Genomic DNA, 19,753 nt, shown 5'->3' on the forward strand with positions numbered 1-19,753 from the left:
AGCTGACAGCTGGACAGGACAGGCAGAAGACAAAGCTACTTGGTACGCGATCATTCTTCCAAAGTTCAGGGGCTTCACAGTCAGCCTTCTTTAGATGTCGGTTATATCTAGTTTATAAACAATAAAAATACTGTAAAATCTCAAACTGTGCTTTCTATTGAGTTGTAAGGTCAGCAAGTTTATAATTTAAAGGGGATGAGGAGACATATTTCAACAAGTTGGCACGTATAAATTGCATTCACTTTTGTTAAATAGCAATAGAGAGCACTGCTTGCTGCCTGCGTTTGCAAAGAAACTAAGCCAAGATTTAAAGACCTGAGCTAATAGTTAGCATTCATTTCTATAAAAATGAAAATGTTCTTGCTGACAGTACATCAGTGTTTCTTAATTAAACAAGAAGTCATTGTGTCTACTTTATTATTGCTTACCTGTTTCTATTCTGTTTATCTTGTTCATTACAAAGAAAGAGGCAAGAAAACAGCAAACCATGTCTCATATTCTACAACTGATTCACATAATATAGGATCATTCAGTAACTGGGTTTACTGTTATTCTCAGAGCATTCAAATATTACCATTGCACACAATAAATTAATCATTTCATTTTGAACGTCATACAAATTACTCTCTGCTAGATTTGGGAACATGAGCAGGCTGTGATAACTTCGGCAACTTTTGTGACTAGTCTGTCAAGTGGCTTTCCCTCGGAATCATAAAGACATAACCCATAGAATAAAGTCACTGTCAAGAGTTCATGGTTTGTCTGTTAAGTGGTTCTAACATAAAGATCAGAAGTTGCCTTTACCACCTTTTGCCTTTAGGAAAAGATGCTAAGTAGATGCTGGGAAAAAACAAAACAAAACAAAACAAAGAGATTGATTCATAAGCAAAGTACCTTATATGGTTGCAAAATCATGAAGTATGTTACACATTTTTATAACTAGCTTCAAATAACTACAGTTGGAACATTGTGGAGTTTTTGCTTTAGTTAAGTAAGGAGAGTCTCACAATAATTATCACAATGAAAATTAAAACTTTCAGAAGTTATTTGTAGATAATAAATGTAAGAGCAAAATGAGTACAAACCTTTCATACTTCTATCTTTACATATACTTTTTCAGATACAAAATGATAGAACTTTGTTTCCTGTTTTGAGTATGTAAAAATCAAAAATTGGAGCAAAAGGTGATTCTGGTGGAATTTTCATGGGGATTTTGTTGTTCAAATGATTACATCAATTTAAGAATACAAATATCTACACAGAAAAGCCACACATCAGTCATTCCTCAATCAGCATCTGTATTTATGTTTGTTCATGGTTTCCTTTCTTATACTTAGAAAAGTCAAATACAGTGTGTTAGGTAGGCATTTAATTCTGCGTTTCTCAGAGTTCTAAAAAATTTCCACACATCTGTCAGTGCTTCCATTTTTCATTGTGAGTACCAGTGGTGCTAGTGTAAATCAGGGTTTTTCCCATTTGCTTCCAGACACTAAGATTTTTATGTCACAGCTATAAGCATTGGGTGTCCCTTTTGTATCCTGCTGTCAACTTTGCAAAACTACCTCATTAGAAAGAAAGTTTGAGTGACAGGATGCCAGAATTATATTTCCTTGATTTGCCTGCATGTTTACTTTAGTAACTTCTTTCAAATAACAGTCTAGTAGCCACAAAATCATAGCTACAAAGAATTATTCAATGTGTGAATTGAAGACAAGAAAGGAAGAACTTTTCCTCTCTGTTTTCCATTCCCTGTGTTATTTTTTTAAATCACCAATTCTTGAATTTTGCTCATTTCTGTTTGATTCAGCATTTTTCTTGCAAGTTGGTAAATTCATTTTATACAATAAATGTATATAGGGTACAGGTATGCCAACTAGACATTAATGACTTTCTCTATGGTTAATATTCTGTAGACAGTACATTCTTATTTGTCTCCTCGCCAATCACATGTCTTTCTGTCTTGACCTAGGGAGCTTTTCAAGAAAATGAAGCCTCTGATTCTATTTGCTGTCATCTTGAACCTAAATGCTTGCTTATCAGTAAGTATAGAATACAGTTGTTCAATCCAGAGCTGTTTAACTCCTGCCTAATACCCTCATACATGATTTACAATCAGTATCCTTCTCAAGATGCTGTGCATACTCTAACCTGATTTTATATTTGTTTTTATTTCCTTTTAGTCTACTGATGTACATAAAAGAAAAAAACTAAGATTAAATTTTATATTTCTGGTTTTCTTTTAGATTCCCAATCATAATCAAAACCTTTTATTGTCAAGGAGTGAAGAGATTCAAAATTTTTAATTTTTTATTATTCTCAATAAAAAAAAAAACCTTACAGCACAAAGCCAAAGGATCACCTGAATATCAACATCTGAGAACCAAAAGTTTTGTAACAAAAATCTTACCTCCAGTGTCTATCTGAGGAAACAGTTACTTATCTGCAATGGCACTGAGGCTGTTTAGCTCTGTCAAATGATATTCACTACTGAGTATCAAAACCTTTCTATGTTTCTTTGATGTACAAGTATCTTTCTTTATATTTGTTAAGGACTAATCCCTATGAATTTACAAGACTCAAAATCTGTTTTCTTTTTTTAGTCAATGGTATTCACTGAAATAAGAGAAAATCATCTGGATTTTTCAAAATTACAAATCCTTTCTTAACTTGGCCATTTCTAATTCACATAGTGTTCACACAACAGGAAGTGAACTTCACTGAGAGTGTGGGACCAGCAAATAGTTACTGGTATACAACCAAGTTTCCCACTTCCTGATAATACAGAAGCTCTAAGGTACAAAAAAGTCTTTTCTACCTCCAATGCTGTGGAAAGTTGCTTTCAGGCTTTCTGACCCAAACTGTCTGATATTTAAGAGAAGTAAAATAATAATTCTAAATCCATAGGGAAAGTTCATGACAATTTTGACGAATACCTGCCCTTTTGCTTTCTATTCCATTTCTTATCCGTCAGATATTTTACCTTATCATAGTCCTCATGTCCTAATTGTGCAAAACATATTTTGAGTAATTAATTACTGCTACTCAAGAATCAACTTTACTCCCAGTATCTACCAACTATTGGAAGCAAGGATATGATCAACCACACAGTATGTGGTCTTCATAGTTCATTTAAATGACAATACCTTGGGTTTTTTGTGTTGTTTTGTTTTGTTTGTTTATTATAATTATAAATTTTAAAAATCATGGAAAAAAAGTCCTGGGAAGAGAAATAAATAGTCATAAGGTTAAACCAGTGGTCAAATGAAAGAAATTCATCTCAAACACCGAGTTTTTCACTAAAGATTTACTACGTGTGAGCTCTTCCATCCTGGGAACACATCCATAACGTTGTATTAGTTCTATGTTTCAAAGAACCATCAGTCCCTAAGGACTAAATTTCTTCCTTCAATACTTTCAACCCAGTCTGAAAGACAGGAGCACACCAATGAAGTAGAAAAGGAATGATTTGTGGAGAGCAAGGTGGACAGTCACATTTATATTCCCAAGGACTAACTTCTGAGTGCAATGTTAAGAGTGAGAGATTGTGTTCTAATGCAAAATCTTAAGGACTGTCCTGTTAAAATCCTAAGTAAACAACATAATATGGTGTCCATGGTATTGCTAAAATAAGGCTTTCACAGGACACACACATTGAAATTTCTTTCTGGTGAAATAAATTTGGCAAAATTAAATATCTCTAAGGTATCTAGATATTGGATTAAATAACTGAGTTAGTAATTAAGTTGTACAGTAAAGAGTCATGTGGTCCAGTAACTAAAAACTTTCTGTGGTGACTGATCTTTTCAACAGGCAATTTATAATTGATCAATTTTGAGGGAAACTTCAATATTACTATTAGGATTTGAGAGCAGCATTGATACAATTTACTTCTCATATTTTGTCAAAGATCATAGTTCAAAGCCATATGAGATAAGGATGGCACTCCATTAATTACTTATGAAATCAAGTTAGAATAATTACATAATTTTAGAAGTAATTGATAGATTTGTTTATGCATTTCATCCTTTCCAAAACAATTCTAAATTTTTGTTTTGCTCCACTTGTATTCTTTCTCTGAAGCATACTAACATTTTTGAAGAGAAATCTAAATCATCTAAATTCAAATTTCATGAAAATCTCAACACTATGGAGAAGCAAGTGAACCAGAAAACATCGGGGAACTCTAAAGCAACTAATCATTTGGCCCGTGCTTCCTGTCCTCATGGTCCCCAGTTATCTCAAGTCCATAAATCCTCAGTCTGCAGCCAGATGGCAACTCCATCACTCCTGCTAGACTCCTCCAGCCTGATGCTAACTCAACTACCACAAATGATACTGCCCCAACTGAGGCAGATGAAAGCAGCCCATCTCCTTCAAATAGCACAGCTACTACAGATGACAATACTCCAAATGCTACAGCTGATACCTCCCAAACTGTGGCAGGTATCAGCACTCCAAATGCTACCTCGCCAACTGATACAGATGAGAGTACTCCAAATGCTACAGTTACCTCCCTAACTGATACAGATGAGAGCACTCCAAATGCCACAGATACAAACTCCCAGAATGATACAGGTAACAACACTCTAAATGCCACAGATATAAACTCCCAGAATGATACAGGTAACAACACTCTAAATGCCACAGATATAAACTCCCAGAATGATACAGGTGTCACCACTCCAAATGCCACAGATATAAACTCCCAGAGTGATACAGGTGTCACTACTCCTAATGCCACAGATATAAACTCCCGGAATGATAAAGGTAATAACACTTGAACTGATACAGATGTCAGTAGTCTTGCTGTGGGTGGAAACACTACAGCCAACTAGACTTTACAAGTGTCTGAGATGGCAAATACACCAAAGTATGAGACATGGCAAACTAAGGTGAAAATATTTTCCAGAGTCTTTTCATTTCTTCTTTAATCTTATTTTAAAAGCAACTCAATTTATGCATCGGATCATATGTAATTAGACTCCTTTGTTCCTCTAGAGAATGACACTATAATCAGCATGTTAACATAGTATATTAATACTCAGATGGTTCTATTCAGACAAATGTACCTGTAAGAAACTAGAAAGATTTTGAAGCACTTTCTACTGCAGAATATTAATGATGTAGTCAAAAGCAAACAATCATATGTGCACACATAATTGCATCTTATATAAATATATGAAGTATTTATATTTATAACAACTATAATGTATATAAATATAACTATATAAATCACTTGTTGTTTGGGGGTCCATGGATAGTCCCTTCCAGGACCTGCCAACAATGCCTAACTCAACAGATGTTCAAGTGTTTTAAAGTCCCGTAATATATGACTATAGTATGTTCAGACTTCACATACACTTCACACTCTTACTAGGCCACATTTAATAATTTTATTTTGTGCAATTATAATCACTGCATTTTTACCCTTCTCTTGCTCTTGTCAAAGCCCTTTCTTACATTGTTTGAAACTCATGGTCTCTTTTCTCATTAACTGTTGTTACATGTATTCCAAAATATATAAATATAACCCTCTCAGTTTGTGTAGTATAACTTGTATGTACATGATCTCAGGCATGATTATTTTGGAGTGGTTATTGAATTGGGAGGCTCTTCCCCAAGCAAAATAATTTACCTACTCTCAGCACGACTTTTTTTTTTTAATTTTAAACAACTCTTTATTAGATATTTTCTTCATTTACATTTCAGATGCTATCCCTAAAGTCCCCTATACCCTCCCCCCAACCTTCTCCCCAACCCATCCACTCCTGCTTCCTGGCCCTGGCATTACCCTGTACTGGGGCATATAATCTTTTCAAGAGAGGCGAGACCCTTGGTTTCAGCACTCCTTAGTTGTCTGTACTTCTTTGTCTAAGATTGAGGCTTCATGGGCTTTCCCCATCCATTATAACATGACTATTGGGGTCATCCTTTCCCAGGTTCTGCTTAGATGACTATGTTGATGAGACTTCATGAGTATAGCTTCTCTGATGTTAGTAAGAATCCCAGCCTCACAGAAAGCATCCTGTTCCTCTGGCACAGTCTTTCAGCTCCTTCTGCAAATGATTCCTGAGTCTTAGATATAAGAGTTGCGCTGACTTAGCAACACACAGGCTCTTCTTCTCTGCTTTGTGATCTATTTTGGTTTGCTGTAAAGGTCTCCATCAGTTAAAAAGAAACATTTCGGTTAGGGGTGAGAATTTCACCAACTTGTATGACGATGAGTAAATATTAAGCATGTAGTTGGGGATTACTATGGCTTACTAAAGTGGTGGCTATAGGTTTTTCTCCAATTTCCTGACTTCTATAGCCTTGGACAGTGACACAGATCCAATCGCAGGCATGAATTTAATATTGTTGAACTGGTCTTAAATCTAACTAAGCTCTTGGTTACCAAGGCACATGTAGCACTATTGCACCTGTAGTGTTACACTGCCTTGGTAATCATTATTGTGGTTCATAGGCATCATAGCTGGGTAAGAGTGTTGGTTGCTCTCTTCTCTTGGAATCGTGCATGTTACTCTGTGGAATTATGAAAGCTAGTCCCCAGGGAGGAAGATCCTGGGTCACATCACTTTCAAAATATAACACAGAATTAGTGCTGTAAGAATAGCTGTGTGGTTATTCAGAGGACACTGACAAGAAGAAAGTCTTTCTCTAAATACTTAAAATCCCCAGAATACTTGTAATACTTAAAACCTTAGAACCCATGAAAACAGACAGCACATGTGGAGAGTGGGGTTGTATATAAAATTATGATGATAATAGCTACAATGAAGAAGTAAAATTTTGTACTTCCCCTCAAAGATATAATAATCTAAAAAAATATAGGTTTTGAAAAACTTAGGAAAAATATTAATTTTCTACAGGTCTACAGAAATTCTCTTTATGACTATGGCAAACAATATTTCTTCATCTAATGTAATATTTTCAAGAATTACTTAAATAAAATTTTGTACTGCTTGTTCTGTGGATCATTTTATTTAAAAGTATTTTAGAGCAACTTATGTGTATTTGGTAGGATTGTGTACATGCGCAATGGTAAATCACCCTCTAAGCTTGTGCTTGGCCTTAAGTTTGATTCTCATATAACACTTCTGAAACAATTTACTCAAATGATTTAACAAACTTCCTTCAGTTCCAAGAGCTAAGAACAGAGGAATACATTGTTTATTCATTACTCTTCAAAGGTTTAACAAAGACAGAAATAAGACATTCAGCTGGAAATAAAAATAAGTAATTTTTAAAAAGAAACTATGGGTAAATTTATGTAAAATCCAAGCAGTCAGGAAAAGCAATTTTTTTTCATTAAGAGAACAGATGCTGATCAGGAAACTGTTATGGACCATTCTAGAAGGTACAGAATCACAATATTGTAGAAGGTACAAAATCACAATTGATATTTTCTTTTCTGCTCTTCTTTCTTTGATGTTCTGTTTGGTTCATGGATCTCTATACGAGCTACTTTCCTTAGTTTGGGAAAGTTTTCTTTTATCTTGTTAAAGATCTTATTTATGTCAGTGACATGGGGTTCTTCTCACTTATCTATGCTCATAATTCTGAGCTTTGGTCTTTTTATAGTGTCCCCACATTTCCTGAATGTTCTTTGTGTGTATGTGTGTGTTTACTATTTTTATTTATCTTTGACTCCAAACACTCTATTAGTTTTGTTTTGTTTTTTTCCCTGCTTGGCCCATTCTATTTGTAAGGCTGTCCTTTGAGGTCTTCCATTGGATTATTGGGGTTTTTCAACTCGATCTTCATTTCAGCTTGAGTTCTCCATAGTGTTTCTCCTTATTTAATTCTGCTCTCACGTACTGGATTGTCTTTGTTACTTCCACCAGCCTTATTTTGTTTTTTTCTTGGGAATCACTGAGGTTTTATTCTCCTTAAGTTCTTTCTCCTTGAGTTCACTGAGTTGATTCTAAGTGTCTTCTTAAATACTTTGAATCCTTTGATGATGTTTAATATTGTTTGTCTGTGCTCTGGAGATTGTCTAGGTAATTATCATTGGCAAATATCTCTATAAGATTGGTAGGTTTTAGAGAGGAGATGCTCACTTGATGCTTCATAGTTTTTATAGTATGAATGTTTTTAATAAATCCTGACACAGGGTTATTGTCTTTCTCAATGGCTTATGTTCCCAAATGAAAGGCACACACACACACACACACACACACACACACACACACACACACACACACACACAAAGACTTTATATTGTTAATATGCCATAAGGAGTATAATAGGTGGGCAATGGCCTAACATCCATGCTGTTAGAATCTACCTCCCACTGATAACTCCTAGTTACTATTCAGTAATTTCTATATTCCATCTTGGCTGTTCTTGATCCAACTGAGCAGCCCTCTGGGCCGTGTTCTCTTGGCACCTTAACATGGTGGCTCTGCTTCTCCTTCCAACATGTTATTACCCTTCCATGGCATTCTCCATGTCTCCTTCTTCCTCCTCCTTTTTGGTCCCAATCCCAGGAACCATAAACCTTGCCTATGTCTCTTCTCCCAAGCTGTTGAATGCTACCAATCAGGATTAACTGGGGGCAGGCTCCCAGAAGCTATGTGCAGACAGTCTCCTGAAAACAGTTTTGGGAGTCCAATTAGCATTAAAACAGAAGCAGCTACAAGTGTTTGTATTTTTGCAATGTGACCTAGGGATGTTGACTATTTTTGTTAGTTCTAAGTCTAATATGGACAGAGCAGGCTAGAGTAAAAAAGAGGATGTGCGGGTGAGTTTGGGTTTCATTACAGATGTTTCTGTTCATGTTGGGCACTCCATGAACATATTTACCACATTTTTACCGGATATATATCTATAATAGTACACATTGAATTTAAAGAAAAGGGAAATCTTTTTTGATGAGTGAGAGCTATATTTATATCTAACCATTTAGAACTGGCCAGCATAATGACAGCACCAGGTTACACACCTACATGATCAGGGGAAATCTTACATAGTTCCATGATCAGATGAAGAACTGCAGGTGATTAATAGCTGCTAAGGAAAGGAGACTCAGTCTCCTCCAGGGACAAGCACTCACATAAGCTGTCCAATCCCAAGTATTCAACTCTGGATACACACACATATAAAAGCTAAATAAATTCAGCAGTTATTTATGTATATTTTCATATAAATATATGCCTAAATGGATATTCATAGACACATGTGTATATTTCTAACAATAATAATAAGCAAATAAAAGTCATGAAAGTGGAAGCAGGCATACAAACACTAGAGAGGGTAAAGAGAAGGGTAAGTGTGCTTTAGCTGTAGTGCTAATTACAAAATTCTCAAAAAAAAAAAAAAATTAAGCCAAAATTAAGATAAACTTAGGAATACTACAAAAGAGATACTGAAACACAAGTGAACTTCTTTGGTTTATAGAGCAGATTTAAAGTGAAATTTTATAGCTGTTTATATTCATAAGCTTGGAACATTTAGATTATATGCAAAGCCCAGTTTCCTGCTTGAGATAAAGTAATGTGCTTTCTGACTGAACATAAAGAGGGATTTTTCTTATAACTTTTAGTAGGACAGAAGATGGTCCTTATAAATAATTACTATGATTATCGTTTGTTGATAATATGAGTTTTAAATCTGATTTCACTGTCCTGTTAACTTTGGGTGCTTGGAAATTACAAAATAGTTTAAACTTCCACAGAGTTTTTAAAATCATAATCTATCTTCTAAAGTTTGATAAATATTTAGGAAAATATTAATCTAGAGACTAATACATTTTTAAGAATAATATAAGATAATAACATTTATGTAATTTTCCAATGGAAAAATAATAGCTTTTGTTTATGCATTTCAACAGAAATAAGAGTTAAGTCACAGGGCAAAAGAGATCACATGTCAAATAAATGTCAATGCATTTTTGTGTGGAAGTGTGCTAATCCAATAATATTAGGAAAATATTACATATGTCTCTATCAAAACAATAGCATGTTCTACTGTCCTGTGGATTTCCTGTAATGAGAGACATCAGCTCTATGAAAATATCCTTCCAGAGAATATTTGGTACAGTCGTTGATAGCCATGGGTTGGCGTGCATGATCATTTCTCTCTTGGTCGACATGCTTCTGTTTTTTTGGTGCTGCTCTAATACTTTTCTTCTTGCAGACCTATCAGAAACAATCTGTCCTGACAGAGCTAATCCTCTTTTCTTCAGTGGCAATGATCCATTATAATGTACATCACACCTGACTTAAAACCCTTGGATGATAACTCCCTTAGCATCCAAAAAGAAAGAGAGATTGATCCTGCCCCAGACTGAATTGTTAAAGGAAAGCTTCTTTCAGCGCTAACTCTCTCAGAGAGCCATCCTCAGTGATGTTGAGGCTTGTGGAATCTCAGTAATAGCAACCAACCATAATTGGAGTTTTGTAATTCCTTATATTGCTGTAATATTTTGAAAGGCACTGATGCCTGAAAAATATAAACATTATAAGGAATAATTTATAACTAATATCAACTTGTATTTATTCATACAAAATCTGTGATTTCCAAATAATTTTCATATCTAAGCCTTCACAATTGGATGAAACTACAGCTAATCTGTATCTTACACCTACTATGTAACCCACAGAATGAATGAAGAAAATGGGGCCTATAAAGAGAAGGCGATAAACACAGCTTTCAAAAGAAGAGATTTAGACACAGTAAGATAAAACTTTGTTACATAAGATCCATACATCCCAGCTAATAATATGTGTTAGCCTCAGGCTTGAAACAAAAGGATTTTTTTCCCTGACTGTTAATTTACTCCATCTTTGCGAGGATCAATTCTATTAGATGTATAGCATGCATTTCTGTTTGAAAGGAGACATGAAGCATGGGAAAGGATTCCAAACATGGAGTGAGCAGACTTATCAAAGCCTGGATTAACCAAAACTTCGAAGCTGTACTTTTCATTCAGTTTTTAAGTAAAAATGCTTCAGCATGTAATCAAATTTTCATTTAAATTCCTCAAGTTAGTAATGTAAAGTATTACATAAACTTTTAAACACACCTTGTTATAGTTCTTCCTTTAACATTATTTTTAAAAAATAAGAGTGTTTTAAAGAATACAACAAGGAAGAGGAAATAGAATGTATTGTAAAGGTGAGACAAAGAAGGAACTGCAATAGTGGAATTAAATAGGAAGGGGACTGAAAAGGAGAAAGGAAGGAATGTGAGACAGAAAGACTAATACAAAAGGTCATTTAAGTCCATATGGAAACTTACCAGTGTAGAAGCTTCCTAAAATACATACACATAAGAAAGCAATCTAAATGGAGTCACTAAACAATAGAGAAGACAATACCCAAATCGAGATCTGTTGCCACTAATAAAACCTCCATCGCCAGCATTTAGGTTACATCTCGATGAATTGTTGACTAAGAGGTTCTATGGAAAATTTAAATATTACTGGCTATTTTCATAACTATTAGTTACTCTCCACAACCTGAGTTTAAGGTCCTACTGCTGAAAACAACATTTCAATATGCCATCAAATCCAGAAAAGTTGAGTTCATACCTAAATAGAAGTTCTACCCCCATTTACTAGCACTCAAGATATTGGAAGATACTTTGTATGATGCTAGAGAAGAAGTATAAATATTGGTATCTCCTAGCTACAAATACTGGGACCTATAAGAGAAATTTACCTGCAAGAAATATTGGTGTTATGGTGGCATGAAAGTTATAGGAGTAACCAATAATTTTGGCTGTATTTAAGGCCCACTGTATTAGACAGAACCCATACCTGATGATGCTAGAGTGGTCAAGAATCTGTGATTAGATGGGTCATAATTCTAAGGGAAAATCTAATACTAATATTCTAACAAGAGAACATATCAATAAACAAACTCATAATGACATACTGGTATACCAATAGATCAGTACGTCATTCAGCCCTCATTAAAAAGGCTTCCTCTTACAGTAGATTTGAACTAATTCATAGACTCACAACAGGTACAAATAATGAAAGACTTTAAAGTACTCAGTCCTAAGTGTGGTATCTTCATAAAAGCTCCCCCCCCAATAACACCCATTCAGAAAGATTGTAAGATCCAGAGGAGATTGGTGACTCCAAGAAAACATAGTCTTCTGTATACATTGAGGCTGATAAACATGAACTCAAGGCAGCACGTGCAATGCCTACACAGGTACAAGCCCAGTGGACTCCTTGCTCTGAGACAGGGAGTGCACATGGGCTTCCATCACTACCAGAAAGCTATTTGCAATTAATACATGATTGGTATTTTCTCCAAAGGTGTTTCACTGTGTGTGTGAGCCACACTTCAGGGCAGGCCCCATCCCTAAAAGTAGTTTGACAACATAAAACTAAATTAATGGTATTTTTGTCTCATTTAGCTTTTTAAGGTTCATTTGTTTTGCTTTTGCATTGTTTTGTTTACTATGTCTTTTCCCTCTTTATTTTGATTCCATTGAGGGTTTTTATTTGTGTGAATGTATGGGGAGTGGTCTCCTTGTTGTTAATATCTTGAGTTTTTGCTTTAAAAAGAGAGAGAAACAACATAAAGTTGAGTGTGTAGAAAGGTATATATTACTTCTCACATAACATTTATTTTAAGATAGCATATGAAATACCATGAGATTAAGGCATAAGAAAAGATGTCCTACTAGAACAATGAGAATAAACAATTCTTCTCTTTTTTTCTTAAAATAAAGAATGTGTCTCTCAGACCCCCCTGTATTTATCTGAAACAAAACCACATTTTGACTCACTGTACAGAGTCCTAAGGAAGCCTCAACCCCTTAGTGACTGAGTATATTCAGAAATGAAAAACATGCAGGAACACGCTGCCAAATTGGCAAGGATGCTTCCTGTCCATAAAGGATCAGATGAAGTTGCTTTATCTTCCGACTTGTGTTTCTTTATTGCCAATGAAATTACATTGCAATATATATAAGAGCTGAGAGTTCTGGTCCTTAGTCTTCCACCCCTCAAAAATAACTGACCAGACCGCTTCTGACCAGCACATTCACCAGCTAAGAAGTGTCTCCAAGGTAGGTTCCTGGGAATATGAAGCCCTATACCTTTGTATTAAGTGTTGCCAGTCTCTCAGAAGCAATGTTTTGATAGGCTGCTTATAAAATATTCTTTTTTTCATTGCTGCAAAAAGTAAATACCTACATGAAACCATGAGACATAAAATGTATTACATTTTGAAAACTTATGCAAGCAACTGAAAAGTATTCATGTTGATCATTTCAGATAGTGAATCCACTGAAGTCTTCAATTCCCTTTTCTCCTTAATCTACCTTAGGGTTCTTACAATTCTTTTTTTTTATTAGATATTTTCTTCATTTACATTTCAAATGCTATTCCAAAGTCCCCTATACCCCCCCCCGCCTCTGTTCCCCTACCCACTCACTCCCTCTTCTTGGCCCTGGCTTTCCCCTGTAATGGGGCATATAAAGTTTGTTAGACTGAGGGGCCTCTCTTCCCAATGATGGCCTACTAGGCCATCTTCTGATACATATGCAGCTAGAGACATGAGCTCTGGGGGTACTGGTTAGTTCATATTGTTGTTCCACCTATAGGGTTGCAGGCCCCTTCAGTTCTTGGGTACTTTCTCTAGCTCCTCCATTGGGGGCCCTGTGATCCATCCTATAGATGACTGTGAGCATCCACTTCTGTATTAGCCAGGCACTGGCATAGCCTCACAAGAGACAGCTATATCAGGGTCCTTTCAGCAAAATCTTGCTGGCATATGCAAGAGTGTCTGTGTTCGCTGGCTGATTATGGGATGGACTGCTGGATGGGGCAGTCTCTGGATGGTCCATCCTTTTGTCTTAGCTCCAAAGTTTGTCTCTGCACCTCCTTCCATGGATATTTTATTTCCTATTCTAGGGAGGAATGAAGTATCCACGAGTTGGTCTTCCATCTTGATTTTCTTGTGTTTTGGAAGTTGTATCTTGGGCATTCTAGGTTTCTGGGCTAATATCCACTTATCAGTGAGTGCATATCAAGTGACTTCTTTTGTGATTAGGTTACCTCACTCAGGATAATATCTTCCAGATACATCCATTTGCCCAAGAATTTCTTAAATTCATTGTTTTTAATAGCTGAGTAGTACTCCATTGTGTAAATGTACTGCATTTTCTGTATTCATTCCTCTGTTGAGGGACATTCAGCCTCTGGCTATTATAAATAGGGCTGCTATGAACATAAATTTTTTAATGATGGCTACTCTCAGATGTATTCTGAAAGAGAATTATTCTCAAGTATATATTTACAACTAATTTTGCTTGCTTTAAGCATCATATGGAAAATAGCTTAGGAAAAACTGGTATGTGATATTTGCTCATAATGACTAGTGAAAAACTATCGTAAGATTCTTTCTACGTTTTTATTGATTAGCTCCTACATTCACACTTTGAACAGGGTTGACTAGAGGAGCTGCCAGGCCACTGTGTGCAGTGCTGTGAAGAAAGAATTCATGCCATCTCATTACAGAAATTTATCAAAACCCTTTAGACAACTGAAAAAATAAAATAGACCTAAATAACACTGTTTTGTTCTGTCCTGGTTACTGATGAAACACAGTTGCTAATAGAAAGCAGACTTGAGAACATTAACTGTACACAAAAGGACTCAGTATACTGTTAAAACTAGTCTAAGTATGAAATCAGGCTTTTATCTTTTGGTGTATTTAATAGGAAGACTTCTTTCTTACCTGTTCCTTGTCATAAGAAATTAAATGTGATCAAGTTAAAGTGGATCATCTCAAATATGAGTTTACAGAAACTTGATGCCACAAAACTGCAATTGTAAAGTAAAACAGAATACACAAATGAAAATGTCCATTTCAAAACAATTACTGTTAAGCCAAATCTTTCTTTTCTAAACCTTCTGTTGCTCAGACTCTTCAAGGACAAATGTGTGGCAGTTTTCCTGCATCATCTCACAAGTGAAAAATGAAAATTAAGCCCATCATTTTAGAGTAAAATGTTGTAGGCTGAAAACATTATGCTGTTAATACTGAATCCAAGATAAAATTCAGAAAATTATTCTACAATATACTGTACTACATATATACCATATTCCAACTAATGTCATTTCATTGTATAGATGATGCTAACCAGTCATTTTGTTTACTTTCAGAGGCTGAAAAAAGATGAAGCCACTCAATTTGGTCTTAGGCCTCTGCATTCTTGTAGGATGCTTCCTGGTAAGTATCAATTGTACCTGCCACAAACCTTTATGTTCTTTTATTAACATTAATATCAGACTTTAAACATTATTTAGTTCCATTTCCATATATATAATCTGCAAATTACTGATGTAATGCCAATCAAGTAGTTTAATTTCCACTTGGAAAATCTGTTTTAATTTAATAGTCACAGAATTTATAATAAATCATTATGAAAATAACAGACATACTCAAGAAAGTTTACTACTGCATAATATTCAGATCAATATCAGGATGGCCAAAGGGAAACACAGATATGTTCATTATTAAGTTACATCAAAAATAAAAATAATGTGAACTTATTTTTCTCACAGTTTATGTCTAGGTAATTAAAACTAAAGTTCTGAATGACCTTGCATGCAGTGATCAACATTTGAAGTGGAATACCTTGTCCCTAATGTCTGACAGCGATCAGAGAACTAGTAAGATAGAGAGAGCACTAGTAACATAGATGTGTCTTGAAATAACATAGTTCATCAATATTATGAATAAAAGTTATTTGGCATGTTGGGTGAAAGAGACAAACAGGACTGTGAGGGGCCATGAGGAGTGAAAAGAACATAAGTGCCCTACCTTTACTGTAGAGATGCAAATTAAAAAAGAGGTCAGAGTAAAAGCAGGCAGTATAAACATCCTGGGAAGCAAGATCTTTAAAGTAGTTGTGATGTTAATTGATGTTCAACTTCTGAGGAATGTCTTTAACCTCTTTGTACTTCAGTTAAGAGAGAAGCAAAAATAGAATACAGAGTTCAGGGTTTTTTTTTTTTAAGTCATTATAATGATAAAATAAAAATGAGAAAAGATGAGAGATGCTGAGATCAAGCTAAACAGAACTGAGGCACTAAGCTCTAGGAAGGTGTTGGGTGATCCGACCTAGGTGTGGTCATTTTCTAAACCGGAAGTGTGCTAGTTAATGAAGTGACATACAGTTACAGAGTAAAAGGGAAAAATTCAATCCCCAGGGAAACAATGGAGAAGTCATTCTCTGAACTCATTAGTGACTGTACAGACTGCATGGTCTACACAGGGGAATTCACTCCTACCTGCTGCAACCTCTTGTGAAGTAAGAAGGGAGCCAACTGCAGATAAATATGGGGGCTCAGGATGAAGGAGAGAACAGAGAAAGAAAGTTGGTGTCGATGTGGAACAGTATAAGCCTCTACAAAACTTGAGAGGACAGACAAAAGAAACTTTAGAGGATTACAAAACAGTGCCTAAGGATAAAAGTCTGGCCATAAACTGCCCATGGCATCTTCTACCACAGGTCCTAGAATTGAACTTAAGGGGACACTTTTTTTAGGGTTAGCCTAAACTTTGAACCTGTGGAAGGCAATGTGTCTGCTGAACAAATTAGAGAAAGAACTCAACAGATAAATCAGTGAATGGGGGTCCAGGCCAACTTGACTCAGGTCAGCAGCACAGGAACAAGAGCACATGCTGTCCCTCTGGTTGAGATGGTCCTTTGTGTTCTAAAGTCTTCCGACATCATTTCAAGGACTTCCCTGACACTGAGGCAATTCTTCACCTTTCATCTATCTAAAGCACTCCAACTTCCGAATGCATTTTTTTCCTTCAACACTTTCCAACCTTGTTTATTTTTAATGTTGAAGCTTAGGAAAAATCACTAAACTGGGGGTTAGCATAGCAAGTGAGACACTGATTGCTCACCAAGTGCTATATGAATGCAAGCACTGTCTAGATGTCTAGGCAACATGAAATCACAAATGAGCTTATGAAAGGACTCAGGTGTGAATCTCACTATCACATGGCTAATCTTATGATAGTAAGATGTGGAACATGTATCATTGTCATTTTCCAAAGGACAAAAAACCCAAACAGTTTTCTTTAGTCATGGAGATGGTACATGATAGATGTAGAACTCCAATCACCATATTTACACTACAGACTATTCTGTCTCTCTCTGGCCCCTATTTGTAATACCTTGTATTGCAACTACTCAGTTTATAGACTCACACGAAGCACATCTGTACCTCCCACCACTGCTACCCTTAAGTTATTCTTTCAAGTACAAACTTTATAACATATTTTGAATTTATTGCAATTAAAACCCAGAACAATCCTAACCTTTTGAGTTACAGAGATATTTTCTAATCCTTTATAGAAACTACTTCCATTTAGGATTGATTTCAGTGACTACATCTACTAAAACTGAACTTAAGATTTTTTTCCATTATATTTTCTTTCCACTCAATGACTAAGCTTTCATTGACAACTTGTGTGCTTAGATCAAAGGGGTAAATATATTCTCAGGGTAGTTTGAGGATTCTACTTACAAACATGTAACCATTTTCTGTTGCTGCAAAATAAATTATCACCAACTAGGAGTGTAAAAAGTCTGTTTGTCCTGGCATAGCCTACACTTGGTACAGACATGTCATCTTCTCAAGTGACTCAAGAGGTAGAAGAGGAACCTGGAAGGCAAGGCCAACCTTTCACACTTCATAAAATTACATCCTGTATCATAGTGCTAAGTGGCCCCAATTTGGTTTATTAATATGTAGTGAATATGAAGTAACAAGCCTTCTGTGTTGTAGATTCATATTCCAGTTGGGTGAATTTTTCTTGACCTCACACTAGTCTCTCCAACCCCAGATCCACAATACCCTTACCCACACTGGACTATGTTGACTATCACACCTTTTTAATTCTACTGAATTCCCACAAGATTCCCTTCAAGTTTATTTATTGATTTTAAATATATATATAATATGAGAATTTCAGAAACACAGGTAGAACTACAAAATGTAATATTCACAATAACCCATTCTCAGAAGACAAATACCATGTATTCCTTCTCACTTTCTTGACTAATAAAAATGAGTGTAGTAAGGTCAAGATGAACATGGATAAAGACCAAGTCAGTAGAAAGGGATCATGAGAAGAGTGCTTGCTTTTTGGGGGACATAAGCTAGATGTCACTCTGATCTTATATAGCCTAATTGTTACATGCTTCTATCCAGTACAAAGAACCTTTACTGTAAGTCAATAGACCATTCCATATGACATGAAATCTCTAAAATCTTCTGTTTCCAGCACTACAGAATTTGTTCTAAAAGAACATAGCTGGTAAACTCAAGCCAGCACATGTCTTGGGAGAACTGGACTTTTAGAAGCCATATTAAATTATACCTTCTTCAGAAAGTGCATATACTAATAATTCTGTGAAATATTTAATTTAAAATTGTTTATCGTTTTCTCCCACAGTCCTGTGAGTGTCACAGAGGCCCTAGAAGACATGATCCTAGAGGACCATTCCCTCCTCCTCCCCCTCCCCATGGTCCAGGAATTGGTAGACCACACCCTCCACCCTTTGGTCCAGGAATTGGTAGACCACCCCCTCCACCCTTTGGTCCAGGAATTGGTCGACCACCCCCTCCACCTCCTTGTCCACCAGTTCCTCCACATCCTAGACCTCCAAGCAATCCGTCTCCTCCACCTACTCCAAGCATTCCTCCTACCGGACCTCCTACCACAGTACAAGCAACTACAATGCCAGCTGCCAGTATCTCCATAACTACTCCTACTGCTAGAGATTCCACTGATATTTTTTGGAGGTTGTGGGAATTAATAAATTCCCTTTTGCAGCAAGAATAAAATCAACCAAAGCACTGTGGAATTTTGGGAGAAATAACCTTTAAAGGCTTAAGAAACAGTCTTTACCTAAGCATTATTCAAAATGAAAATAAAGAGCTGAGCAGCATTATAAAGCATCTACTGTTGTCCTCATTGTGACTACCGCACCTCCTACTGTGTTATTTGCATAAAATTAATCCTTCCAGAAACCTAACCTTGTTCCAAAAGGTGCAGTGTTCATTAGGGGAAATACAACTGTAATGCAAAATCATGAAAACAGATGAAAAGACAGTAAGATTTCCCTTTAGTGTCACCCATCAAATAATTACTAATCACAGCACATGGTGTTATATATCCACACAGAATTTCCTGAAATTAATGGGTAAGGTGTCATCATTATATTTAATGCAAATAGCATTATAAATCCATGACTTCAACCAACTTTACATGAAAAAGATTCAAAAAATATATTGGATATTTACTGAGCATGATATTTTTCTACCATGATTCCTTCAATAATACACTGGGGGCATATATTGGAATATAATAGAATTTTGTTTTGTTCTAGTTGTAGTCTCTTTTTGAAGACTATGCTCATTTTTGAAGAGCAAATTAACCTATCTAAACCTACACCTCATGGAACTCTAAAACCTATGGAGAAGCAAGTGAACCCCAAAGGGTCTTGGAACTCTGAATACCCTAACTACTTGGCCTAAGCCACTACCTGCTTCCTGTTCTCTTGGAAACATGAACCATTGTCCTTCACTCTTAGACTCATGTCTTAGATACCCTCCAGCCCTCCTTTTCTCCTTTGCCTCTTCTCATCCTAACCACACAAGTAACCAGCACTGCAAGCCACCCTCTCAGAATGTTGAAGCCATTTCTACTACAACAGCTATGGTTGCCATCACAACCCCTTCTACTGCTTCTGTCAGCAAATG

General features: G+C 35.9%; 1 protein-coding gene across 2 annotated transcripts; it reads left to right on the forward strand.

The window, feature by feature from the left end:
• The first annotated feature begins 1,969 nt into the window (after positions 1-1,969).
• On the forward strand, positions 1,970-18,949 carry Smr3a (submaxillary gland androgen regulated protein 3A). 2 transcript variants are annotated; one of them, XM_017320753.2, is made up of 3 exons: positions 1,970-2,039; positions 15,131-15,197; positions 18,444-18,949. In XM_017320753.2, exons 2-3 carry the CDS (start codon positions 15,144-15,146, stop codon positions 18,831-18,833), a joined length of 444 nt encoding a protein of 147 aa, XP_017176242.1. In that variant the 5' UTR covers positions 1,970-2,039; positions 15,131-15,143; the 3' UTR covers positions 18,834-18,949. The 2 variants fall into 2 exon arrangements, with proteins under 2 accessions (XP_017176242.1, NP_035552.1); NM_011422.3 differs by lacking the exon at positions 1,970-2,039 and adding an exon at positions 12,940-13,029.
• Positions 18,950-19,753: the final 804 nt, after the last annotated feature.

The sequence above is a fragment of the Mus musculus genome, chromosome 5 (assembly GCF_000001635.26).
Source record: "Mus musculus strain C57BL/6J chromosome 5, GRCm38.p6 C57BL/6J".
NCBI lineage: Eukaryota > Metazoa > Chordata > Mammalia > Rodentia > Muridae > Mus > Mus musculus.